The sequence below is a fragment of the Echeneis naucrates genome, chromosome 3 (assembly GCF_900963305.1).
Source record: "Echeneis naucrates chromosome 3, fEcheNa1.1, whole genome shotgun sequence".
NCBI classification, from domain to species: Eukaryota; Metazoa; Chordata; class Actinopteri; order Carangiformes; family Echeneidae; genus Echeneis; species Echeneis naucrates.
The window spans coordinates 18688271-18709396 of NC_042513.1; the positions used below are offsets into that span (position 1 = coordinate 18688271).

Here is a 21126-nt window from a genome sequence, read left to right on the forward strand (position 1 = left end):
CAGTACATATAAAATTAAGAATAAAATCAACCCTACATCCTACAGTCTAGCACAGCTACATAGCTTTTTGTAGAAGCAATAACAGATGACTTGTATCTAAGGCTATACACAATATGTCTTTTTTGCCAGTTTTTTGTTCTTTTTTTTTTTTCTCATCTTAAAGTAAATACATCAAACCATTTTCAGTAGTCATTAACACTGTGCAACAATGATCGGTGGCAGTATTTTACAAACATCTGCAACACTAGAGTCCTTGAGGTTGACATGAGAGATGAAGTGAAAGGGGTGGAGGGTGATAAAGAAAGAAACATTTCCCCCTTTTTTTTCTGTTTTTAGGATTGTTTTTTTCTTATTATTATTCTCTGTCAAACTCTAAAAGATTTGCCAACCTTTTGAGAACGTGGCTGTGCAAACTACTGTCACTTCTTTGCTTTTTCCTTGTCGCAAATGTTTTAAAACTTTTGTTTTCACTTCTTTTTTAAACTACTGTATATCTCTCTATGTACATTAAGCATCTATGGCCGCTGTGATGAATAATAGAGAACAAGAAAAATAGACAAAGGAAGCCATGTGGCAGGGTGGGGGCCTTGTACTGGCCTGGTTATGGAGAGGGGATTTAGTATTGTTAAGTTACATTTAAGGAAAGTCTGAATATTCAGTCCTCTTCGCAATTATCACTAGCACCACCATCATCAAAAGTCAGCTATGGGTTTTTTTTTTCCTTCCAGCAATACCATATAGTTCTGGAAACAAACTTGTATTGTAGATTGTCATGTGGTGTCCTGTGTGATGCATGTCTATGGGACATAAATAGTGACTCTATTACAGTTGATAGTAGAGCCAAAAGTGGCTAGTCTGACAGGAAATGTGCTTGGTCTCTGTCAACAGTCCGGCAAAGTTGATTTTCTATTCTACAGTAGATTACATTCCAGTACAATATAATGGCGGTCCGTGGACTTAACAGGAGAGAAAAGTCTTTGAAAGCATTTGATTAAGCACAACACTTCAGTCCTAACTAAAAAAAGAAAAGAAAAGAACAGAACAGACATACCTTTCTAGCTCAAGGAATGTATCAGAAATAGTGGGGCCAGGTACAAGAACTGCTAATCAGACAGGTAGTTTCATTGAAAGAAAAACAAAACAAAACAAAAACAAAAATCAACATTGTGTAAGAGATAAGACAACAAAGACAAGAGGCATTCAGACCACAATAGACAAAACAGGAAAATTGCCATCACTTCGTTTAATGTCCAGACTGCTTTAAAAGCCATTAGGTCCATTACTCAAACCATCCCCAATCCGTCCTTCATATAGTTCTTGCCTTCTCTTGACTATGACGGTAGTATGTGTTTTTTTTTTTTTTTTTTCATCTTAAGTAAAGTATTTGTTATAGTGTACTCCTTCATTTATCCTTCATCCTCCTCTTGCTCATCATCATCACCGCCTTCATCCTCATCCTCATCATCCTGCCTTGCTCCGGTCTGGGGCCATTAGTCTTTGTTTACACCTTGGGCATCCAGCCCCTCAGGTTCGCCTAGGTTATGGTTGTTAGGGTGGTTAAGGTCGTTGTTAAGATGGTTGGGGTCGTGGGTCAGCGCGGGGTCATGGGTCATGGGCTGGTCCTCCTCTCCCACCCACAGGTGCACTACGGCCAATGAGAGAACAAGAGGCAGATTAGCACCACGGACCCAACAATACCGACCCCACCCTGCAGCATACACACTCACACACACATGGGGAGAGACACACACACACACACACACACACACACACACACACACACACACAGCTTTATCATTAGATCATACCATTAGTACGGTCAAATGAATGCATTAGATAGTAGAGGCTTTACATATCGGTTGATGAGCAGTTGTGTCAAACATTAAAGACCTTGATGGGTCAGAAACAACAACGACATAAAAAAACTAAAATATTTCTATCTTTGCGTTACTTTGCTTCAGTTATTTCTGATTGTGAGTTTGGGTCTCATCCCCAACACAACAGAGATGAATGGAATTTGGTTAGTAGTGCATAAGCGCTGACAGAAATTAAACATATTCATTTCCAATGACATTCACAATGGCTGAGTATTCCGTAGACCCTTTGTGTGGAGCATTTCTTTGGTAGAAAATAAACAACTACACAGTGACAAAATAATTGAAACAAATGTAGAGTTTGTATGTTTGTGTGCGTGTGTGTGCATGTTTTTAAATGCAATTTCAATTTAGTTTAAATAATCTGTTGTGTTGGGACAGTGAGAAAATATTGAAGGGCATCAACACAACTACAATAATGAAAAAAAAATGGAATGGTTGGATGCTGCTTAAGACAAATAAGAGCTTGGCAATGGATCGTTCCTATGATTTGACCTTTGGCCTACAGTAGGGACAGAGACAGAAAGACCTTCACCTTTGCCCTTTTGCTTTCACAGAACTGTCGCTCTGTTCTGTTGTAAAAACAAAAAATAACACGAACACCAGATTTCCTGGTGTGTATAACTGTGTGTATAGCTGAAATAAAAAGTGTCACCCTCTCATAGTAGCGCTCTGGCTTAAATCACATCCAAGCGTGTTCCTGTTATTTTGCCCACCCAGTTATCTGCTGCTAACATCAAGTGAAACCAAATGTACTCTTTTTGTAAGAAAGGTCAGAAGAGCTTTCACTGTATCGACATATTTACTTTGCAACTCTACGCTTCATACAATTCATCTTTCCCAGATTTTATTTTTGCATCTTCGCTACGCTGGGGTTCGTGCTGTGAGACAGTCTGCAGCTTCCACAGTGAGATGATCATTTCTAAAACAATATGAGACACTAACACATTATGGTTATGACAACGGCAGTACTTCTGTACTCGTTACAAGCAAGTTGGTTGGCTCAGTAAGTGTGACAGGAAGTGTGACAGTGGGTGAGAAGTGAAGTGAGTAATTCTAATAAAAAGTTTTAAGACTTGGTAACACAGTAAGAAATGCATAACTGTAATTAGGTCCCATAGCAGCAGCCACTAAATAATACAACTACCCCCCCCCCCCCCCCCCCCCCCCCCACCCCACACACACACACACACACACACACCACCCCTCTTATTTCTACACTTTCATTCCCTCAGCTACTTCTTCGAAAATTATTTTGCAATAAAACGCTGCAGAACACATTTGCATGTCATGTTCTTTTAAAGTGGCGTTATGAATCTGACAAAACCAAATTAAAACACGGGTTTATTTGAGCTGTGCTTTCGCGAGGATGGAAATGGATATCGAAATGAAGGAAGTGCCACTGTAAGAGAGGGAAAATAAAGAGATAATAACATGATAAAACATCTCTTAGATTTAACTCTCTCAGGCTGTTTTGTGTGGTTTGAGCAACACTTACTTTATGCTTCTGCTTTTAATTCTCCGCGTTACTCACTTCAGGTGCTTCCAGCAGCACTAAAAGAATATCTCAATATCTCAGATTTCATTCATGTATTTGTTTGTTTGTTTTTTTCAGGTCACCACTGACCACTGTTGTTAAATCTGGGCTAAATAAGTTCATAAAAACAGCACATTAAGATGACTGGCTGTGAATATAGAGTGTTGTTTTCCTAGGGCTTGATTCCAACTCTTTAACAGAGGATCTGTGGCCATGACCACCTTTCACCACAAGATGGCAAGCAAAGACAGGAAACAAGAGACTGAATCCAGCGTCCAGATGGCTGAACACACTTCTACATACGTTGAGACGGTCATTTACACATTGATGGAAATGTCAAAATTTTTGTATTAATGCCTAATTAAAGAAATGAGAAGCTGATTTACCAAAATGCTCTGATGAAAGCATCAAACATCACCGATTTGGTCGTGTCCATAACCTTCACTGTGACTTTTTTTTTTTTCTTTTTAATCTTTAGGATTAAAAGTTTTCAGTAACTAAACAAAGTTTCCTTGTTTTGAAGCTTCAAAAAGTGCCTACCCTCCCCAAGGGCACTTCCTGCCTTTGACATCCCTGTAAAGAAACTTACTGTAACGAGCTCCAGATTAGGCCCCATATTTGATTTTCACTGTTCATTAACTAAGCCACCTGGAATGTTATTATTTAAGCACGGTGCTCCTTCTCCCCAAACAACTGCCGCTGCGAAGGGGGAGAGATTTCCTGGCCAACTTTATAGATTTAGCATAACTTCCCCTCGCAGTTTTTAATTTCCCATTCGGGCAGGCAGCAGATGCATCTCAGACGCAGAAAAAACTGCCTGGCATTCATTTATCACATGAATTCAAGGCTTATCTGTTTGTTTCCTTCAAAGGCTCTGCCTTTCCTGGGAGCCGATGCGACGTGCATGTACGATGGAAACGCGATGGCGTTGTGATAAAGATAGAAAAATATATATATCTGAGGCGGTGGGCAACAACGACAACACGACCGTCTCCAGCACAACACTTTTGAAACACAACGAGAAAGAGCAAGTGCGCCCTCCTGTGGTGCGTTTGGAGGTGGCAGATGGCAGCAAAGGTAGTTACTGGGAGGGAAAAGAGACCAAGGAAAGGAAAACATATGGTGGGAGGACACACAGCTCCGGGATCCATCCACTGTTAATACATGTGTCATGCTTAACAGAATGGATAAATGAGACGGAGGATGGAACAATAGCATACCGCTGCACTCTGAGCATGTGTCGGAGACCGCCTTAGGATACGGTGGACTGTGTTGTGTGTGTGAGTGTGTGGTCTCAGATGTATCACCTGACATTAATAGCAGTCTGTGAAAACATCACACAACAGGCACTCACCAAGAAGAAGCTGGCGTTTTGCAGTGCAACACCCAACAATTCCTGCGACTGCTCGTGTGAAACATTTTGCGAGGCGTTTCTCCACATTTAAACCAACACCAGTGACTAAGAGAAGATGCTGCCACTTCCCACATTTATTCTGTCTATTTTCAGTCAGCTTGTATGGATTTTTAAGTTGTGGCTGATTTAAATCGAACCTGCTCCCAGCTGACATTTTGTGAGACTTTACCTCGAGCTGCATCGTCTTAATCTCCCAACTTCATTCAGAATATCTGCATTTCTCACATGCAAATTTAATTGCATTTATTTTTACTGACGGCTGTTGTTATCACGGAGCTGTTGTTGGCTCTGTGAAAACTAGCCACTGCATCTCCGAAGCCAAACATGCAACAGCCAGATTTCTCATGTCAGTCTGGCGAAAGAAGAAATGTGATTTCACATCTCTATACATTTGATGCTCATATCATACATTTTCTACCTTTTAGAGTCTTTATTTTACAAGTTTTTCTTCAGGTCTCCCCCCCCCCCCTCTGTCTTATACTTGGGTGAATATTTTCTGTCTTATATCTTAAGTCCTTCTAAACTTATGATATAATTGCTTGGGCCACAAGTGGATTTTGCTTTTTTTTGAACAAAGAGTTTTGGAACCACAACAAGAGATAATTGACAAAATAGCAACTTCTCTGGGACAAGTTCTGTGTGAGGAAACTGGAATCTTCATCTCCAATGAACTGAATGCCTGCTATTTACTATAAAAAGGATGCTGCGTATCTGGCGGCGTGCGCGGCAGCCTGGGTGCGGTGCATCATGTGTGATCGTGTCTGTCCATATGGACTTCAGCAGAGAGTAAAGTGGAGCTCTGTGAACCGTCTCTGTGCCACTGAAGGTGGCTGTGGCTCCTTTGTTCCCTCTCCCAGGCTTCTGGGCCCTGCACTAGCAGGAAAAGTGTTGTTCTTGGCACAGCCCCGTCACATTGTACAGCCCAGTATTTATAAATATGTAAATATGAGCAGCACCAGGCATAACACGGCTCGCTTGTATATACCAAGGAGGAGCGGCGAGGAAGTGAGCATGCACAACCAATCTCCGCCACCCCCACCCTCCACCCCTCCACCCCTCCGCACCCTCCCCAACTAAAAATTGTATTTTTAGATGGTTTTAATGAATACAGGATGTTTATAGTTACCATTGCCTGTGATTCGCACAAAAGAATAGAAAAATCCACATCCAGCCTACCACCCCCTCCTCCAACCCCCCCCCCCCCCCCCCCCCCCCCCAAACCCAAATCCCTCAAAGCACTACTAAAGAAGAAGAAGGGGTGAGGGAGGGAAGGGAAAAAAAAGCAAAATTGTGGCGAAACACAGCAGGATTGTTGTGCTCTCAGTCTCTCTTCGACTTCAGATCCCTATTAGACAAACAGAGTGTGGTGTTAAGGTGCAACAAAGAGTGACAAAAAACTCTGGTGTGCGGGTGGAGAGTAGTGGGGGGCACATGCAAGAGAGAGAGCGCGAGAGAAACATGCAGCGAGAAGGTTCCTCACAAAGCCGACTTCAAGGTGGAACACAATTTGTATGTTTATTCTTGTGTGCGCGTGTGCTGTTAGTTTTTTGTTTTTTGTTTTTTTTACATTGCAAAAATAATACAGAAGCCAAATAAATAAAGTGGGTAAAAAGGCTACCTGTTTTCCACTGTCTGTGATAACGCGTCTCTGGTTGTTGGTGGTTTGTTTGTTTTTTTTTTTTCCGTTTGTGTGTGTGTGTGTGTGTGTGTGTGTGTGTGTGTGTGTATAATGACTCTGTGTCAACTTGTTCTCCTTTTATAAACTCTGTTTTGTTTTGCTGCAAACTCTTGGGTCTAGTTCGAGGTGATGCAAGTGACAGGACGAAAAGATTTAGGAGAGAGGAGAGAGAGAAAGAAGGAAAAAGTGAATAAATTGTAAAAAAAAAAAAAAAAAAAAAAAAAAAAAAAAAGAATGATTGCAGTTGGGGAAACACAATGAAGAGAGTGGCCTCTTTCTATCTTTTTCGCTCTCTGTCTCCAAAACTATTTTTGAGGCTAAAAGATTGCCGGCTTGATAATACCTCCGCTGAGCAATTTAAGCCCAAACACTCTGACGCTACAATCTGTCTTCTCTGCCTGATAGCGCTTTTCTCCCCTCTCCTCTCCAAATTACTTTCTTTCATATCTAATTATATTTGCTAATGATCTTATAAGAGAATAATGGAATGTGCTTGATCTATTACCTTTTTTTTTTTTCAATACATAAATACAATGCAGGGGGAAATGACTATTGGAGACAGGAGGAAATGTTTTTTTTTTTATGTTTTTGATGAGAGGGAAAATGAAGCTGGGAGCTGCAGGGTCATTAATGGGCAATGAACACAGAGGTCATCTCTCATATTCTCTTTGACATTTCTCTCATCTGATGTGCTGAAACAATCACAAACACATCCACGCTCTCCATTGTGTTTTTTTTTTTTTGTTGTTGTTGTTGTTGTTTTTTTTGTTGTCATTGCAATTTCTCCGTAATCTTCCAGATCTCCAGCTCAAGTCTCTTGGATCTTCTAATGGGAATGTCGAACTTTGTTAGTTGCCGCTATTTGCAGCCCTCAAAACTTCCAAAGTTACGCCGCACTTTAGGAAGCATCGAGGGATAATCATTTCGGAGATGTATCATCAAAAAGTCACAGGAGAGCCTGCAGAAGTGCTCTCTGGGGAGGTATTAAAGGGGCATATGGGCTAGAGTACTCTTCTTCTGTGGTATGGCTTAAAAGGCCTTGCTGCAGATTGAATTTTAAGTTCAGCTTTTGTACAGATTTCCACAAAATCACAGAAAGAAAAATAGTAGTTCTAATTATCTTCACCCTATTCAAATGATGGCTTTCTGGCATTAAAGCTTACACTCGCAAAATCATTTGGCCTTTTAAGTGAATAGCTCTTCTCTCTTTTTCTGGTGCCAAACCCCTGTCCCGTCTGTCCCTCCCTCGCTCCCTTCCTCTTAAGCCTCTTCCCCATTCCCCCCCCCCCCACCACCACCACATTATTTTTCTTTCTCTCTCTCCCTCACCCTCTCTCTATCGCTCTCTCACCCTCTCACTACAGGCCGTAGGACAAGCCAAGCCATGACAGGCACTCTAAACCCCCTGCATTAATGGAAGGAAATGGCATTCGATCCCTGTTTGATCTCCTAATCATTTCTGATGAAATGATAATTAGTGCCCTTCCAATTCTCCCACAGAGGAGGAGAAAGGGGTGGGAGAGGGTTTTGGGGGTTTGGGGGGAGAGTGCGAGTGGATAAATACATGAAAAAGAAAAAAAAAAGGCTTGCTTTTTAGACCCCAAATGACATCTCTGTCACCAAGCTCGGCATGTTCGTAACCAACAACATATCCCTTTTTGCAGATTTCCTATCCTGTAACACACATAGAAAGGGGGATATACACACTAACACGCACACACACACACAGGCATTCAGAAACACAGTGCCTGGCGACTGCTGTCTGTGATTCTTTTCAGCTGACATAATCCTGATTGATTCGTTCAGCAGATAAAAACTGGGTCCACTTCTGCCCTTTTACTGGGGGGGATGGAATATAATACGGCCTTTTATGCAGCAACAATGTAACATAATGGCGTTGGAATGTGCAGGGAAAAAGGGCCACATCTTAAATGCTTGTGACACACAAAGAGAGAGAGGGAGGGAAAAATAAGACACTGGAAATTAAAAAAAAAAAAAAAAAAAAAAAAAAAAAAAAAGAGAGAGAGAGAGATCGAGCGCGACACAGAGAAATAAATCATTACACTGCCAGATTACCCATGTGCCCTGGTTCTATCAAGGTCAAATGAAGGCTTTTGTTTTGGAGAGCATGTGTTCTTTCCCTTCTGGGTGTGGCTAGATGTTGTTATAACTTTGTTTGTCTGTCTGTAGCTTTGCAACTCCATGTTACCTTCGTGTTCTCACAAGGAAAACACAGATTTGGAGCTGCCACTTCATCACCGTGTGACTTTTGAAAAGGAAGCTTTGCTTTAGGGCGCAAGGAAGAGGTGAAATCTGATGTCATCTCACATCCTGAGCTATGCGCTTACATGACTCGACATCCCTCACGTCCCTCTCTGAGATGTGGATGGAGTCTTAAGGCTTCTCAACCGGATCCCTGTTAGTGCTGCACAGTCTGCATCAGTCAGCAACAAACTGCAACAGCATTTTCCACAATCGTAGGCTTTGAAAGACGTAAAAACAAAAACAGCAGCATGGACTCACAGCACAGAGTTTCTTTAATGCGATTATCTGTTATTAAATATTTCCACTTGAAGTCAAGTCAGCCTGTGTTTAGTTTAGTTTAGTTTGGTTTTTTTTACATTTCTATGTCTACCTCATTTATTAACAGCTGTGCACAAAAACAACATGAAATCAGAAGAAGAGGATTGTGACGAAAGGTTTAGGTCTTTTTCTACTGATATAAACTACATATCCATTTAAAAGTGAAGTATTTTTTTTTTTTTTTTTAATCTACCAACATGCAGGACAGAAAAAGAAGAGTGATACACTGAGTGTGGGTGGATATTTCACTCACGTCAGGACGCTCAAGGCTGAAATGACACACGCGCAAACTGTTCCCTTCACTGGGGCCGTGAAAATTTCTTTGCTGTCGTACGATTTTTCGAACGTTGCACCGCCACACCACCCAGTACGAGGGTGCACGGCCTTCTGTGCCAGTCAATCATATTAAATGTAGGTGCTAATCTGCCAAACCCACGGCCCTCCCAGGTTTGTGCTGGTGTTGTCCACACCAGCACAGAGGTGGTGATATATCTGGCTGCTAATTCAGTGTGGCATGAAGCCACAGATGGGAGAGCGTAAGATCGGACATTGAAATATGTCTCCTAATCCCTCCATTTGACTGTGAGGGAACAGGAAGAGGAGGATGAAGTATGGAGGATGTATGTAGATCACAGAAGGAGGAGAAAATGAACTAGAGACATCGCAGCAAATAGGGCAGTATTATATAGGGCAATATGCATATATAGGGCAAGAGTGAGTGTGCTGCCCTGCTAACGTCTATAATATACTCACTCATAAAGACAGACACAGACAAGAAAATAGAGAGTATGAGTAAAGTGCTAAATCTCGATCTGAAATAATGAAGCCAAAATATCAGGCCTTTCATTAAATATAGATATTGGTGAGTCAGTTCCCTTCAGCTCTTCCTTAAATCTCAACAAGGGCTGGTTTCAATACAATGCCATCAACTGAATTATTTGCATCAACTAAATTCAGGTAGAATGGACAAAATGAAAAAAAAAACAAACAAACAAACAAACAAAATAAAAACGGAAAGCAGGGTAGAATCCCAGGGAAGAAAACACACTGAAGAGTCAGAGCGATCCGTCCTCAGCTATCAGTCCCATCATGTGTAACCGCAGAGAACCTGTCGCTGGTGCCCGGTGTTTACCATGACACGAGGAGAGCGTCATGGATCTACAAATAAAGCAGGACAGACTGTGAAAATGCAGATGGCTCAGTGGATGTTGGCCGGTTAGAGTCGAAAGAGGAAGGAAGAGGATGAGAAGCAGCTCTGTGAAGAACTCTAACATGGGCATCAATTAAATACATTAAGGTGCAGGCACTTGCCATATGCTGAAGCTCTAGCAGGCAAGACTGTGAAGATTTATGGAAGCTGAAACAGTTTTCAATTACTGCTTCCTCCCAGTGTTTCCAGTGAGTCCACTGTTGCATTTGCGTTTTATCATTCATTATGATAGCGTTTTATCATTTAAGAGATGAAGAAAGGATGAAGGATGAAGGAAAGGAAAAGCATGCAAAGGCAATAATTTGATAAGAGCACATCAATGTGGGTGCTGAAAAAGTAATGCTGGTTAGTTAGAATGGAACAAAATGTTGGAAAAGAAGCATTGACAATGCTTTTTTTTTTTTTTGGCCCCACGTCCCAGCAACTGGTCAATCTGTTGGTTGTCAAGAATTTTTTATCTTGGCCTTCGATTGGGGACAAAGAATGCATCAATCAATCTTGTAGATTCACGAATAAAATGACATCCAAATAAAAATGAAAATTCGGATTTTTAAGCCCAACTCCGCCTGTCTCTCTTGCTCTTTCTCTCTCTCACATATATTGTAGTTACTGTGTAATGGTTTAGAATAAAATAAGTTGTGAATTAAAATGTAAATGGTTTATGGCTTTGTAGAGCAGTGTTGTAGGCCTTTAGAAAATATACTACGAAAATAATTTTCGACTGTATTTATTGACTATATTCAGTTTCTTAAGTTAAACTTAATGCCAGACTCATTTCTTTTCGTTCTTTCTTTCTTTTTTTTTTTTTTTTTTACTTTTTGGCTGAAACAAAAAATGTGCTGACACTTAATAATAAAAGCTATATTTCTGTTGTTCCTCCCACATACTCCCAATGCACACACTTTTGCACCACCACGTCAGTTTTCCATGATGTAACAAAAGAAAAAAAGAAGCGAAAGTGAAGAATTAAAAAAAAAAAAAAGTGGAGCACCTGGTTTCTTTTTAACATGGTTTCACAGGCTTTCAGTGGTCTCTGATGATTCAACAGTTGCTGCTATAAACAGCTGCTGCCTGCTCTTAGCAGATCTCAATTAAGTCTCGCACAGCCGGCAACACCATATTTAAGCTCGAGCTTTCTTTTTTACCCCTTTTTTTACAACATTACAAACAAGGAAGGAGGCCAAAAGGTCTGACAAAACCCAACTCAAAGATGACATCACACTACAAGAGATTCGGCAAAAGTCGAAAATTATGATTTGCTTTCATTTAAGAAAATAAGAGCAAAAAATGCAATGAAACTAATATAAAATAAAACAAATGTTAACAGGCAGCAACCTTAAGTCCTCCCTCTTTTGTCCCCCCCCCCCCACTGCTTTTTTCTCTTAAAAGAGGCACTCGGCACTCAAAAGACGAAGAAGAAGAAGGAGTGAGTGTTGATATGATTATGTAAATGTAAACAGGATTTCCTCCCGACTGGAAGCCGTTTCTCTCTCTCTCTCTCTCTCTCTGACCCGTTCTCCTTGCAAATCTTCCATTTAAGACGAATTCCCCCGGGGAGGCCGCTCCGCTGTTACTTAACGGGATAATTATGATATACGAAACCTTTCCAAGATCAGCCCCCCACTCCCCACGCTCCACACACACGCACACAAACACACACACACTCTTACTCTTCCTCCTCATCTTTGCCTTCTCCTCGACTCTTTCCATTTTCATGTTTTCTGTCTATCACTCTCATTCATTTCCTCTCAGGCCTTTCCTCTGCCTTCTGCCTGTCTAGGACAGTAACACTGATGTGTCTCTAAGCTGTCCAAATAACCATGAACCTAGGTTCAGATAATATGGGGTTTCAAAGGCCAATGTTGACATCACTCTTTTTTTTTTTTTCTTCTTTTCTTTCTGGTTTGATGTTGTCCACACTGAACCGTATTTCTACAGGAATGGAATGTTTTCCGTTGTGGAAATGCTTCTGAAACACCATTCACTCCATCAGCTGTTGCTGAACCCGTTTAAGCTACTCCCAAAGCGATGTCTGCTGCTCATGCTGTGCAAGTAAAATCAGAGTTTGTATGTTTACATTAAAATTAACTTACATGGGGGGGGGGGCAAAAAAAAAAAAAGAAATTAAGGCACACATTTCGCGAAGTGCAGGATAAATAATTACTATGAAGACTTTGCCTAACTCATCCTCTGCAACAACGGAAAAAAGAATTTAACTCAATCATGTCAAACCTGCACAAACTGATGTGCGATTTATTAAAATGCCAGCTTCACATTTAAAGTAAAGCAAGTCTGCCTATCTCTATTTAAAGGTCCTGTCAAATGCCTATTAACTGTACTACTCATACTATCACATTTTACCAGAAAGAATTCAATATACTTTGTTACCTTTCTTTCCTCCCTGTTGTACTGTTCATTACAGTTTGTTGCATTTTACTGTGATAAACTATATTGTGATTAAAAATCTCTTTTACAGGTTGTCATAATAGTAATTCTTTAGTAATTGCACTCGGGGATCGTTCCTTCCTGGTGTACTATATATATATATATTTTTTTTTTTTGCGTGCTGTACTCTAAAAATGAAATATTTTAAAAACTTCTCACGAGCAGCAACTTGGCAGTGGGTCATTACAGTACAAACATATAAACATACAGCATGCAGCCAAACATTGTTCAAACCCACAGACATTTATTTTAGATCCTGCTGGAGATTCTGGTGAAAGTGTCCAAAGATGCCAAACATGACGAGCTGAATTTCAGGGAAATGTATAAATAGTAAGAAGAGTGATAAAGTTATGCAACAGACATCTGAAACAATCAAGTTTCATTATACATTTGTCTGTTAAGACGAAGCTACATGATTTTCTATGTTGAGTTTTTTAAATTATGTTTTACCTTATTCTATATCTATGATGTTTTCCCTGATGTCGGTGAATAATGTCATTTTGATGTTGCTGAATTTCTTTTTTGTTGATATTATTAAATTATGTCCTCTTTTATGGATGCAGTTGAATTATAGTTTCCTTTTGTCTTGTTAAATCTTTTTTTTCTTCTTCCTCTTTCGGTCAGTTTTTAGAATACCTTAATTTTTTTTTTTTGTTGGTAAAAAGAAATTTTTTCTTGATGTTGAATCGCAATTTTCTTTTATTTTGCTAAATCACATCAAAGTCTTTTTTTCCCCCCCGATGTTTCCAAATTGCATTTTATCTTGATGTGAAATTTGTGTTTTTTCTTGACGTTGTAAAATTGCATTCTTTCTTGATCCTGATTTTGTTTTGTTTTGTTTTGTTTTGTTTTTTTTTCCTCGCGGTGTTAAATTATGATTGAAATTTGTCTTGACGGTTTTTTAAGGCTGTATACACGATAACGTTGACATTTCAAGCCTGTTCAATTTGTCTATGAAAATATTCTCAGACAGATCCTTCATTTCACTTGGATCTTAACACCATGACCTCACGATGGAAGAACTGAGCAGCAATCCCATTTTATTCCTCCGCTATCCCACCGTGCTGTGCGTCTGCATGTGTCTAGCTGGTTACTTTCCATAATATACTGTGCTTACCCTTTGATCTCCAAGGAACAAAGAAACACATACTTTTGATATGAAGAATCAGAAATGTGTAAGAGGGTGAACAGAAATCACGTTGCTCCAAACATTTCATAATGGAGAGATACAACTTAATTGCAACTCTGTGTGGTTGTTTGGTTCCTTATTTATTCCTGCAACTTTGTTACAGAGCCACACGTCAAACTATTTATGCGCTGGTGTAAGCACTTTCGGCTACGTCTCTTTTCGCTTGACAACGGCCATAAACACAGGAGCGAGAGATCAAAACTGTTCATCAGAGAGCGTGACAGATGACAGATATGGCAAGTGATTTTCCATGATCTTCTGCACACATGGGGGGGACTTCAAGGGATGGAAAGAAACTTAAAAAAAAAAAAAAAAGAAAGGATGAAGGGGGGAGACCGGATGAAATGAAAAAGAAAGATCGAAAAAAAAAAAAAAAAACAGGACAAGAGGAAATCAAAAAAAGGTTTTTTTCCACATGAGGTAGTGGAGCACAAAAAAAAGAGGCAAAGACAGAAACTTATCACTTTCAATGACAATAGCAGCACCGTGTGCGATGGTGCCGGTGTGAGTTTCTCGTATTGCAGAACAGACGTTGGTCGCCGTCACTGTGCGCTCTGCTAATTGGACACTCATAAATTACACAAATGGAACCAAAGCTCTGCTTCCTGACTGTCTGCCCTGACCTTGAGTGGGCTGAGGACATGATAGGCATTAAAACATCTTCAACAAAGAAAGAGTGAAATCATGTTTGCGTGAGAGCAACGCTGCATTGGACCGCTGCAACTGCAACTTATTTTACTGCGATAAACAAATTAAGATCCAAATTCTACCTTGGATGTGTAAGAGTAATTAAGAACCGCTCGCTCCCTGAGAATCCTCGTCTCTCTGCTCCCTTTTCCCTCCCTGCACCATTGTTTTGCTGTTAAAATCCATAACATTTCATTTGTTCCCCTACTTTCTGTAAGCCTGCTCTCTTATTTTCCCAAGGCCAAGAAACTTCAGACATGAGAACCCCTGATATAAAACCAGGGAAATTTACCTGGGATTAGCAGCCATTGACAAATAACCTTGGTGATAGATGCAAAGTAGATTTGGTTCAAAGCTCTCCCAGCAGCCTCAAAAGAGATTAGTTCACTTCTTATCAGGTCAGCTGCGTCGCCTGGGAAATGTGTTTAAAGTCACATTGATTTATTGAAAGATTCCCCAATAAGAAGATATCGCTTGACTTAAGAAGTGTGTGGGTGTGTGTTTCTGTGTGTTATGTGAATGTGCACCTCTAATAAATTACACTGCCTGTTTAAGATTTAAGAAGAAGAAGAAGAAGACAAAAAAAAGAGCCTCATACAAAGGCAGTTCGAGCAAACGAGCGCGCGGCTTGACGAAACCAAAAAAAAAAAAAAAAAAAAACCCCAAAAAAACAAAACAAAACAAAACAAACAAAAAAAAAAAAACTTTGAAAACTCGTGTTGAATGCTGGTACTGGAGGGAGACATTCCCCATTCTCTCCCCACCTGTCTCGTCCACTCTCAGTCCCCTCTCTCTCCATTCACCCCATGCTGGTTGTGCTGCTGAAAACAGTGATTGTACAGTGGTGAGACACAGAGTGACACTGACAGGGAGGTATAATAAGGCCTCTTTGTTCCCCAGAGAGAGAGAGAGAGGTAGAGAGACATGCAGATAGGCAGCGGCTTTCATTTACACCATTACCTTCTTAAGCGTCATTATCAGGCCAAGGAGAAGAGGACTGTGGGAAAGCGGGCGGGGCCACGAATGAGGGAAATGACAGATATGACATGTCTCTCACCAGGTCCATCTGAGGGATGACAATCTCAATTGTTCTCTCTTTCCCTTTAGCGCACATGCATGCACACAGACACACACGCTTTCTATTGTAAGCCTTTTTCCTTTTCATCCCTCCTTTGGTGTTTAAAAGTTTCTTCATGGACTACATGCAACTGATATTCACCACTGGACACGCCGTTCCCAATACGCAAGGTTTCAAATGCTGTTGTAAAAGCCGCTACCTTCCTGGTTTTAGGCCTTTCCTGGAGATTTTTGGAGCTTGGCTGCAGGAACTAGCACCAATTTAGACGAGAGGACATTAGCAAGGAGGGACACCAATGTCAAGGGGTCAGTTCATTTTAGCAGACAGTCATAAATCCTCCAAAAGCATTTTCCTGTAACTTTCTACCAAGCGTGCCTGTTTCATGCAGCTGAGGGCCAGCTGCGTGGACAGTTGTAACTTCAGTCTTCACACAACTATTTTCGTGATTTTTTTGTATGTATGACTGAGAGGAGCGCTATGACTGCCTGCCAGGAGACAGAAGCCGTCCCACCTCCAAATGATAACACAATTTTAGAAGCCATAAAATACCACAGCAATGAGATTTCCCTTCTGCCTCTGTACTTTAGATAATGTAGCGTTTGCCCCCTGATGTCTCTTTCTCTCCTATAAATCTGTTGCTTCCCTCCTGTTTACCAACTCAGCCCACACATTTTACAGATTTTTATCCTCCTTGCGTCTCTCAGACGCCGCTTCTTTTCATACCTTTTACCTCCCTGCCTTTATCCACGTACCTCCATCCCTCCTTTCTCTGTCTCTGTGTCAGTTTTCATGCTTCCTCCATGCCTTCGTCTAACTCTCCCGCTGTTTGCTTTTAACTCTTGAGGTCATCCGGGACCCCCGGGCAGCTATCCCAGAATGCTGAGACGGCTAACATCCTGTGGAGCTGCCTTCTGGACAGAGCGGACAACTGAGCCAGGACTCGATCAGTGCTCGGACTCAACCATGTATTCGGGCGAGTCAACACCCAGAAAAAAAAAAAAGCTGTCTTCAGAGAATCTTTGGTTAGAGTTGGAGGTTTTATATCACATTGTTGAATGTAGACTGTTACATGTAGCACTGTAACATCAATAAATCATAGCCACCTTTATTTGTAGACATTAATGTAATTACCACAAGCAGCCAACTGGATTCGCAGCTTTCACTAGACTGTAATGGGTTTTACATTGTTAGCCAGGTTCCTTTATGGCACAACAATAGATTTTCTTAAAAGATAAAACTGCTATAAAAAAAAAGGGGGATATTTTGCCAAAGCAAACAGAGGTAGAGCTTTCAGAGTTTTTGGCAGGGCAGACAGAGTGAGAAGATGAGGGTAAAAGGCATAAAAATAAGACAAAGGAGTGAGGAGGAGAGGAAGGATCCTAGTCGCGTCAGGAAGCAACAGGGTATAGGGAAAGTGTACGGATGTGTGATGTAAATAAGCTTATTTACACATGTGGATGTCAGACTGACACACAGGCTAGCACACGTGGCGCACAAACATACACACACCTCTCTCCTCGCAGCCGAGCTCGTGAAACACATCAAACCACACAGACTGCTGCGCTTTCAAGTAACTGAAATGCAGAGATTACAAAGAACGAAAGCTACCGCACGGTAACGCGCACACCTGATAACCACGACACTCTCAAGTTCCAGAGAATTTAACACAAGGGCCCGTGTCTCTAAGTTGCTGCTCAAGTGGAAAGCTATAATTAGCGATTGACTCGTTGCCTGAGTAATTCAGCTATGCACAAAAACATGCAACCACACGGTGCCTTTATGTAGAGTGGACAAGTAATAATAAGATGACAAGGAATCAGTAGTCAGATCACATGCATACACACACACACACACACACACACACCTCCATCCTTCACCGCTATCTGGAAACGACAATAATGTCTTGTCCAAAACTGACAGTGATCAATACATAACACAAAAAGTCAGAAACAATATCACAGCATCGGGATCTGCGTCTATAAAACGCCCGTGATTATTCGATGGGGTGGCGTAGGGGGAAAAAGGAGTTATTAGGGAGGATGAGGAGCGATCAGGCCTGCTCGGCCAAAGACAGGTGAAGAAATCAATCCGCACTTTGTGTCACAGGTGTGAGAGGCACAACAGAGGCAGACGTATTCGCATTTCAGGTCGACGCCACCTTCCCTGAGTTCTTCGCTCGCGGAGGGACGTCGGTGAAGTTCGAGAAGGGGTGATGAACAAGAGAAGCACACACAGCAACAGATAGACAAAGAATGACAGAGGAGGGAGAGAGGGCGAAAATAGTTGGTCTTGGAATGTGCATCAATGTGTGTCAAAAATTCTCTGGCCAGTGTGTCAAACAAACGCACACACACACACACACAGAAGCTTTTGGACACTACGATATTGACAGAATGTCAAGAACAACAGCAGCTGACAGGGGGGAGTGCGTATGTCTGATGTTTGTCAGCACAGCTGAGTATGCGTGCAGCATCTTTACCCCGGTGCATCTTGGTGTGTTTACGTGTGTGTGGGGTTTGTGTGTGTGTGTGCGTGTCTCGTCAAAAACAAAGGAATCCAAATACACAACTACGCATAAGCATAAATATCACTGGCTGTCAGTCAACTTCAAACAATGCTTCTGTAATCTCTGATAACATAAATACGAGCAGCTGTGGGAAGCCTGAAAAACCGCCACAGGAAAAGAGCGCCGGGTGAACCGAGTCTCCTCCTGACCATTAAAGGAAACTTTCGCTGCGTCCGCACGGCAAGTGAATTCAGAGTCAAGTGCCAACGGGGCCTGGGGGGAAAAAAGTTCCGGCTCAGCCTCTAACCCACCTCATGCGGCTCAAGCCCCCAACGAGGGGTGGGGGGGGGGCACGGTGGTCCACCAGATGGAGCTGGACATATAAACAACAGGAGGACTCCAAATCCCAGAGGGCCGTGTGCCTGTGCTCAGAGTCTAACAGGGCTCTGCTTGTCATCAATAATCCCAGTTGTCAGACCTCCCTGTCGACGAGGAGCAGATCAACATGTACAAGCCAACTACCCCCCTTTTACTCCCACTCTTCCATCTCCCCCACACGCACACACACTTCGTCTTTGATCTCTCCCCAGTGGAAATATTCTATTTCCTATTTCCGTCATCACCTGGTTCAGATTTAGAGGTCAGGAGAGGGAGTGCTGGATCAAGCCAGGCTAAATAGCTGTCACTCACACCATCAGCAAAGCTAACCAGCTGCCTTTCTGCTGCTGAAATTTGTTTTAAGCTGCCCCCCCCCACCTCGTACCCCACCTTTTCAGCTCTGACTCGCTCCCTACCTACCATTAATGTGTGTTATTTGCCTTTATACGAAGAAAAAGAAAGGCTGTGGCAGTTCAACAAATGTTAAACCCTCCTCGTAATTCACAGGCTGCACACTTGTGGCCACAAATGCCCTCCTTCTCGATAAATGGCTTTAAGGAAACAATCATTTCGGTGTGTAACTAATCATGGGGGGGGGGGGGGGGGGGGGGGGTTATATATCTCAGCGCTTTTCTCGAAGAAGGGACACAAATAAGCCCCCCCGCCTCCAGTTAGTGGAGGATGACAGTGTCTGCCTTTGACCTCTAGATGGTGCTGATCTTTTAGATGTGTGACTCGGTCGCATGGTGTGTACAAACAACCTGTGTGTGTTGTTCCATTGCATAGACATACATGTGTAAAGAGTCATCCTGTGTCTGTATTGTATATTACTGTGTTGTGTGTGTGTGTGTCTGTGTGTCTGTGTGTGTGTGTGTCTGTGTGTGTGTTTTCCACAGGACAATAAAAACATTAATTTGCCCTGAAATCATTTCTGACGTAAATGTAAAGCAGTGCCCATTGGAATCCAGTAATGAAGCATGCGGCATCTCGCCGGCTCCTAATTTGACTAGTTAAATGACTCCATTACGTGTCTAACAGACAGAGGCAAATTTTTTCTGGTCAGTTGAGGCTCACTTACCCGCATCCTGGTGTTGGGGAAATGTCTATGTCTCTGGCTGGCAGGCTGACTGACTGACTGACTGGCTGGCTACATCTGGTTCATTCTCTCTCACTGTTGATGTTTTTTTTTTTTTTTTTTTTTTAGTCCTTTCCAAAATGGAGAGATGTTGAATGAATATGTGAGGAGGCCATAAAAATAATACACCAGCGTTGTTTTCATGTTCACTCCCACCTCAAATTTTATTTTTTGATCCCAATTTATCTAATCATATCTTTGTCAACAGTGTTATTTGGTTTCCGACAAAGAAGATATAGTGAGCGAACGTGAGAGCAGCAGAGAGGGAGAGGAGATTAAAAAATATTGAATTATTAAAAGGACTACCTGCTGTCCATCACTGTCACTTAACACATGTAGAATGTGAAGTGCCTTCCCAGCAGCCACTGGGTGGACATCTGTTACCATGCATACACACACACACACGCACATGCACAGTGACACCCCAAATTTCTACGTTCAAAGAAGAAAAGAATTAATTTGTTTTGTTGTTGCTAAAAGCGATGACAATGGCGCACACATTCCCATTCATATGCACACACAGCGCAGATCACCTGCCATCTTTACCCAATTCCCTTGAGACTATAATACTCAGAGTTGGACTTGTCTTACTTGTCAAAATGGAAACACTTTTCTTTTTTTTTTTTGCATCCATCTGCAGCTGAGCAGGGTTAGTAAAAAAAAACCTTCATTTCCTCTCAGCCCTTTAACATCACCCCTGATCTCACAGCGCTTGACCTCCAGAGAGCCGACGTGACAACCTGCAAATTATCGGCAAACTTCGAAATGGGGCCTTGCAAAAATAAAAGAAGAAAGAAAAAGAAAACTCCAAAACCCAAAACCCATGGCTTTTTTTTTTTCACCACAATGGGTTTTCTGATGTGAGATTAATTCACAAACAAAAGAAGCCTCAGAGTTTTTACAGTATAGACATGCATTTTTTATATTGAACATAAGGGCAGGGGGAAAAAAAACAAAACAAAAACCTCAATGCCAAAATCTGCTCCTAGTGAAACATGATAAATTCATAGACTTGGACTTGGAGCTCAAGATGAGCATAAACAATGGAATCATTGTGTGTGTGTGTGTGTGTGTGCGTGAGTATGTGATGTTCATGTCTGCACGTCTGCTAATCTAGAGCTCATCTATGTGGATCATCCCTTACGTTCTTGAGCTTATAAAAAGAGACAGGTAGGCCAACACACATGCGCACAAACACACGCATACACACACACACACACACACACACTGGCAGATCAACAATGTCCACTCTGGTACAATCTTCCATCACACTATGTACCACACTAAGACATAAGACGCACACTGATTAGCTCTGGAAACATTCAACCGTTATGAACCATGGACTTGCAACTTGGCACGTGCACCCGTGTCTGGTGATGTCGTGCATGTGTCCATGTACGCGTGTTTGCATA

The 21126-nt window shown here is 41.7% G+C and overlaps 1 protein-coding gene across 1 annotated transcript in view; it reads right to left on the reverse strand.

The window, feature by feature from the left end:
* Positions 1-327: 327 nt before the first annotated feature.
* znf536 (zinc finger protein 536) overlaps positions 328-21126 on the reverse strand; it is a 199025-nt gene continuing 178226 nt past the window's right edge. The window contains exon 8 of the mRNA XM_029497423.1: positions 328-1645. Within this exon, the coding sequence (XP_029353283.1) occupies positions 1491-1645 (155 nt within the window). The 3' untranslated portion in view covers positions 328-1490. The remainder of the gene's footprint in view (positions 1646-21126) is intronic.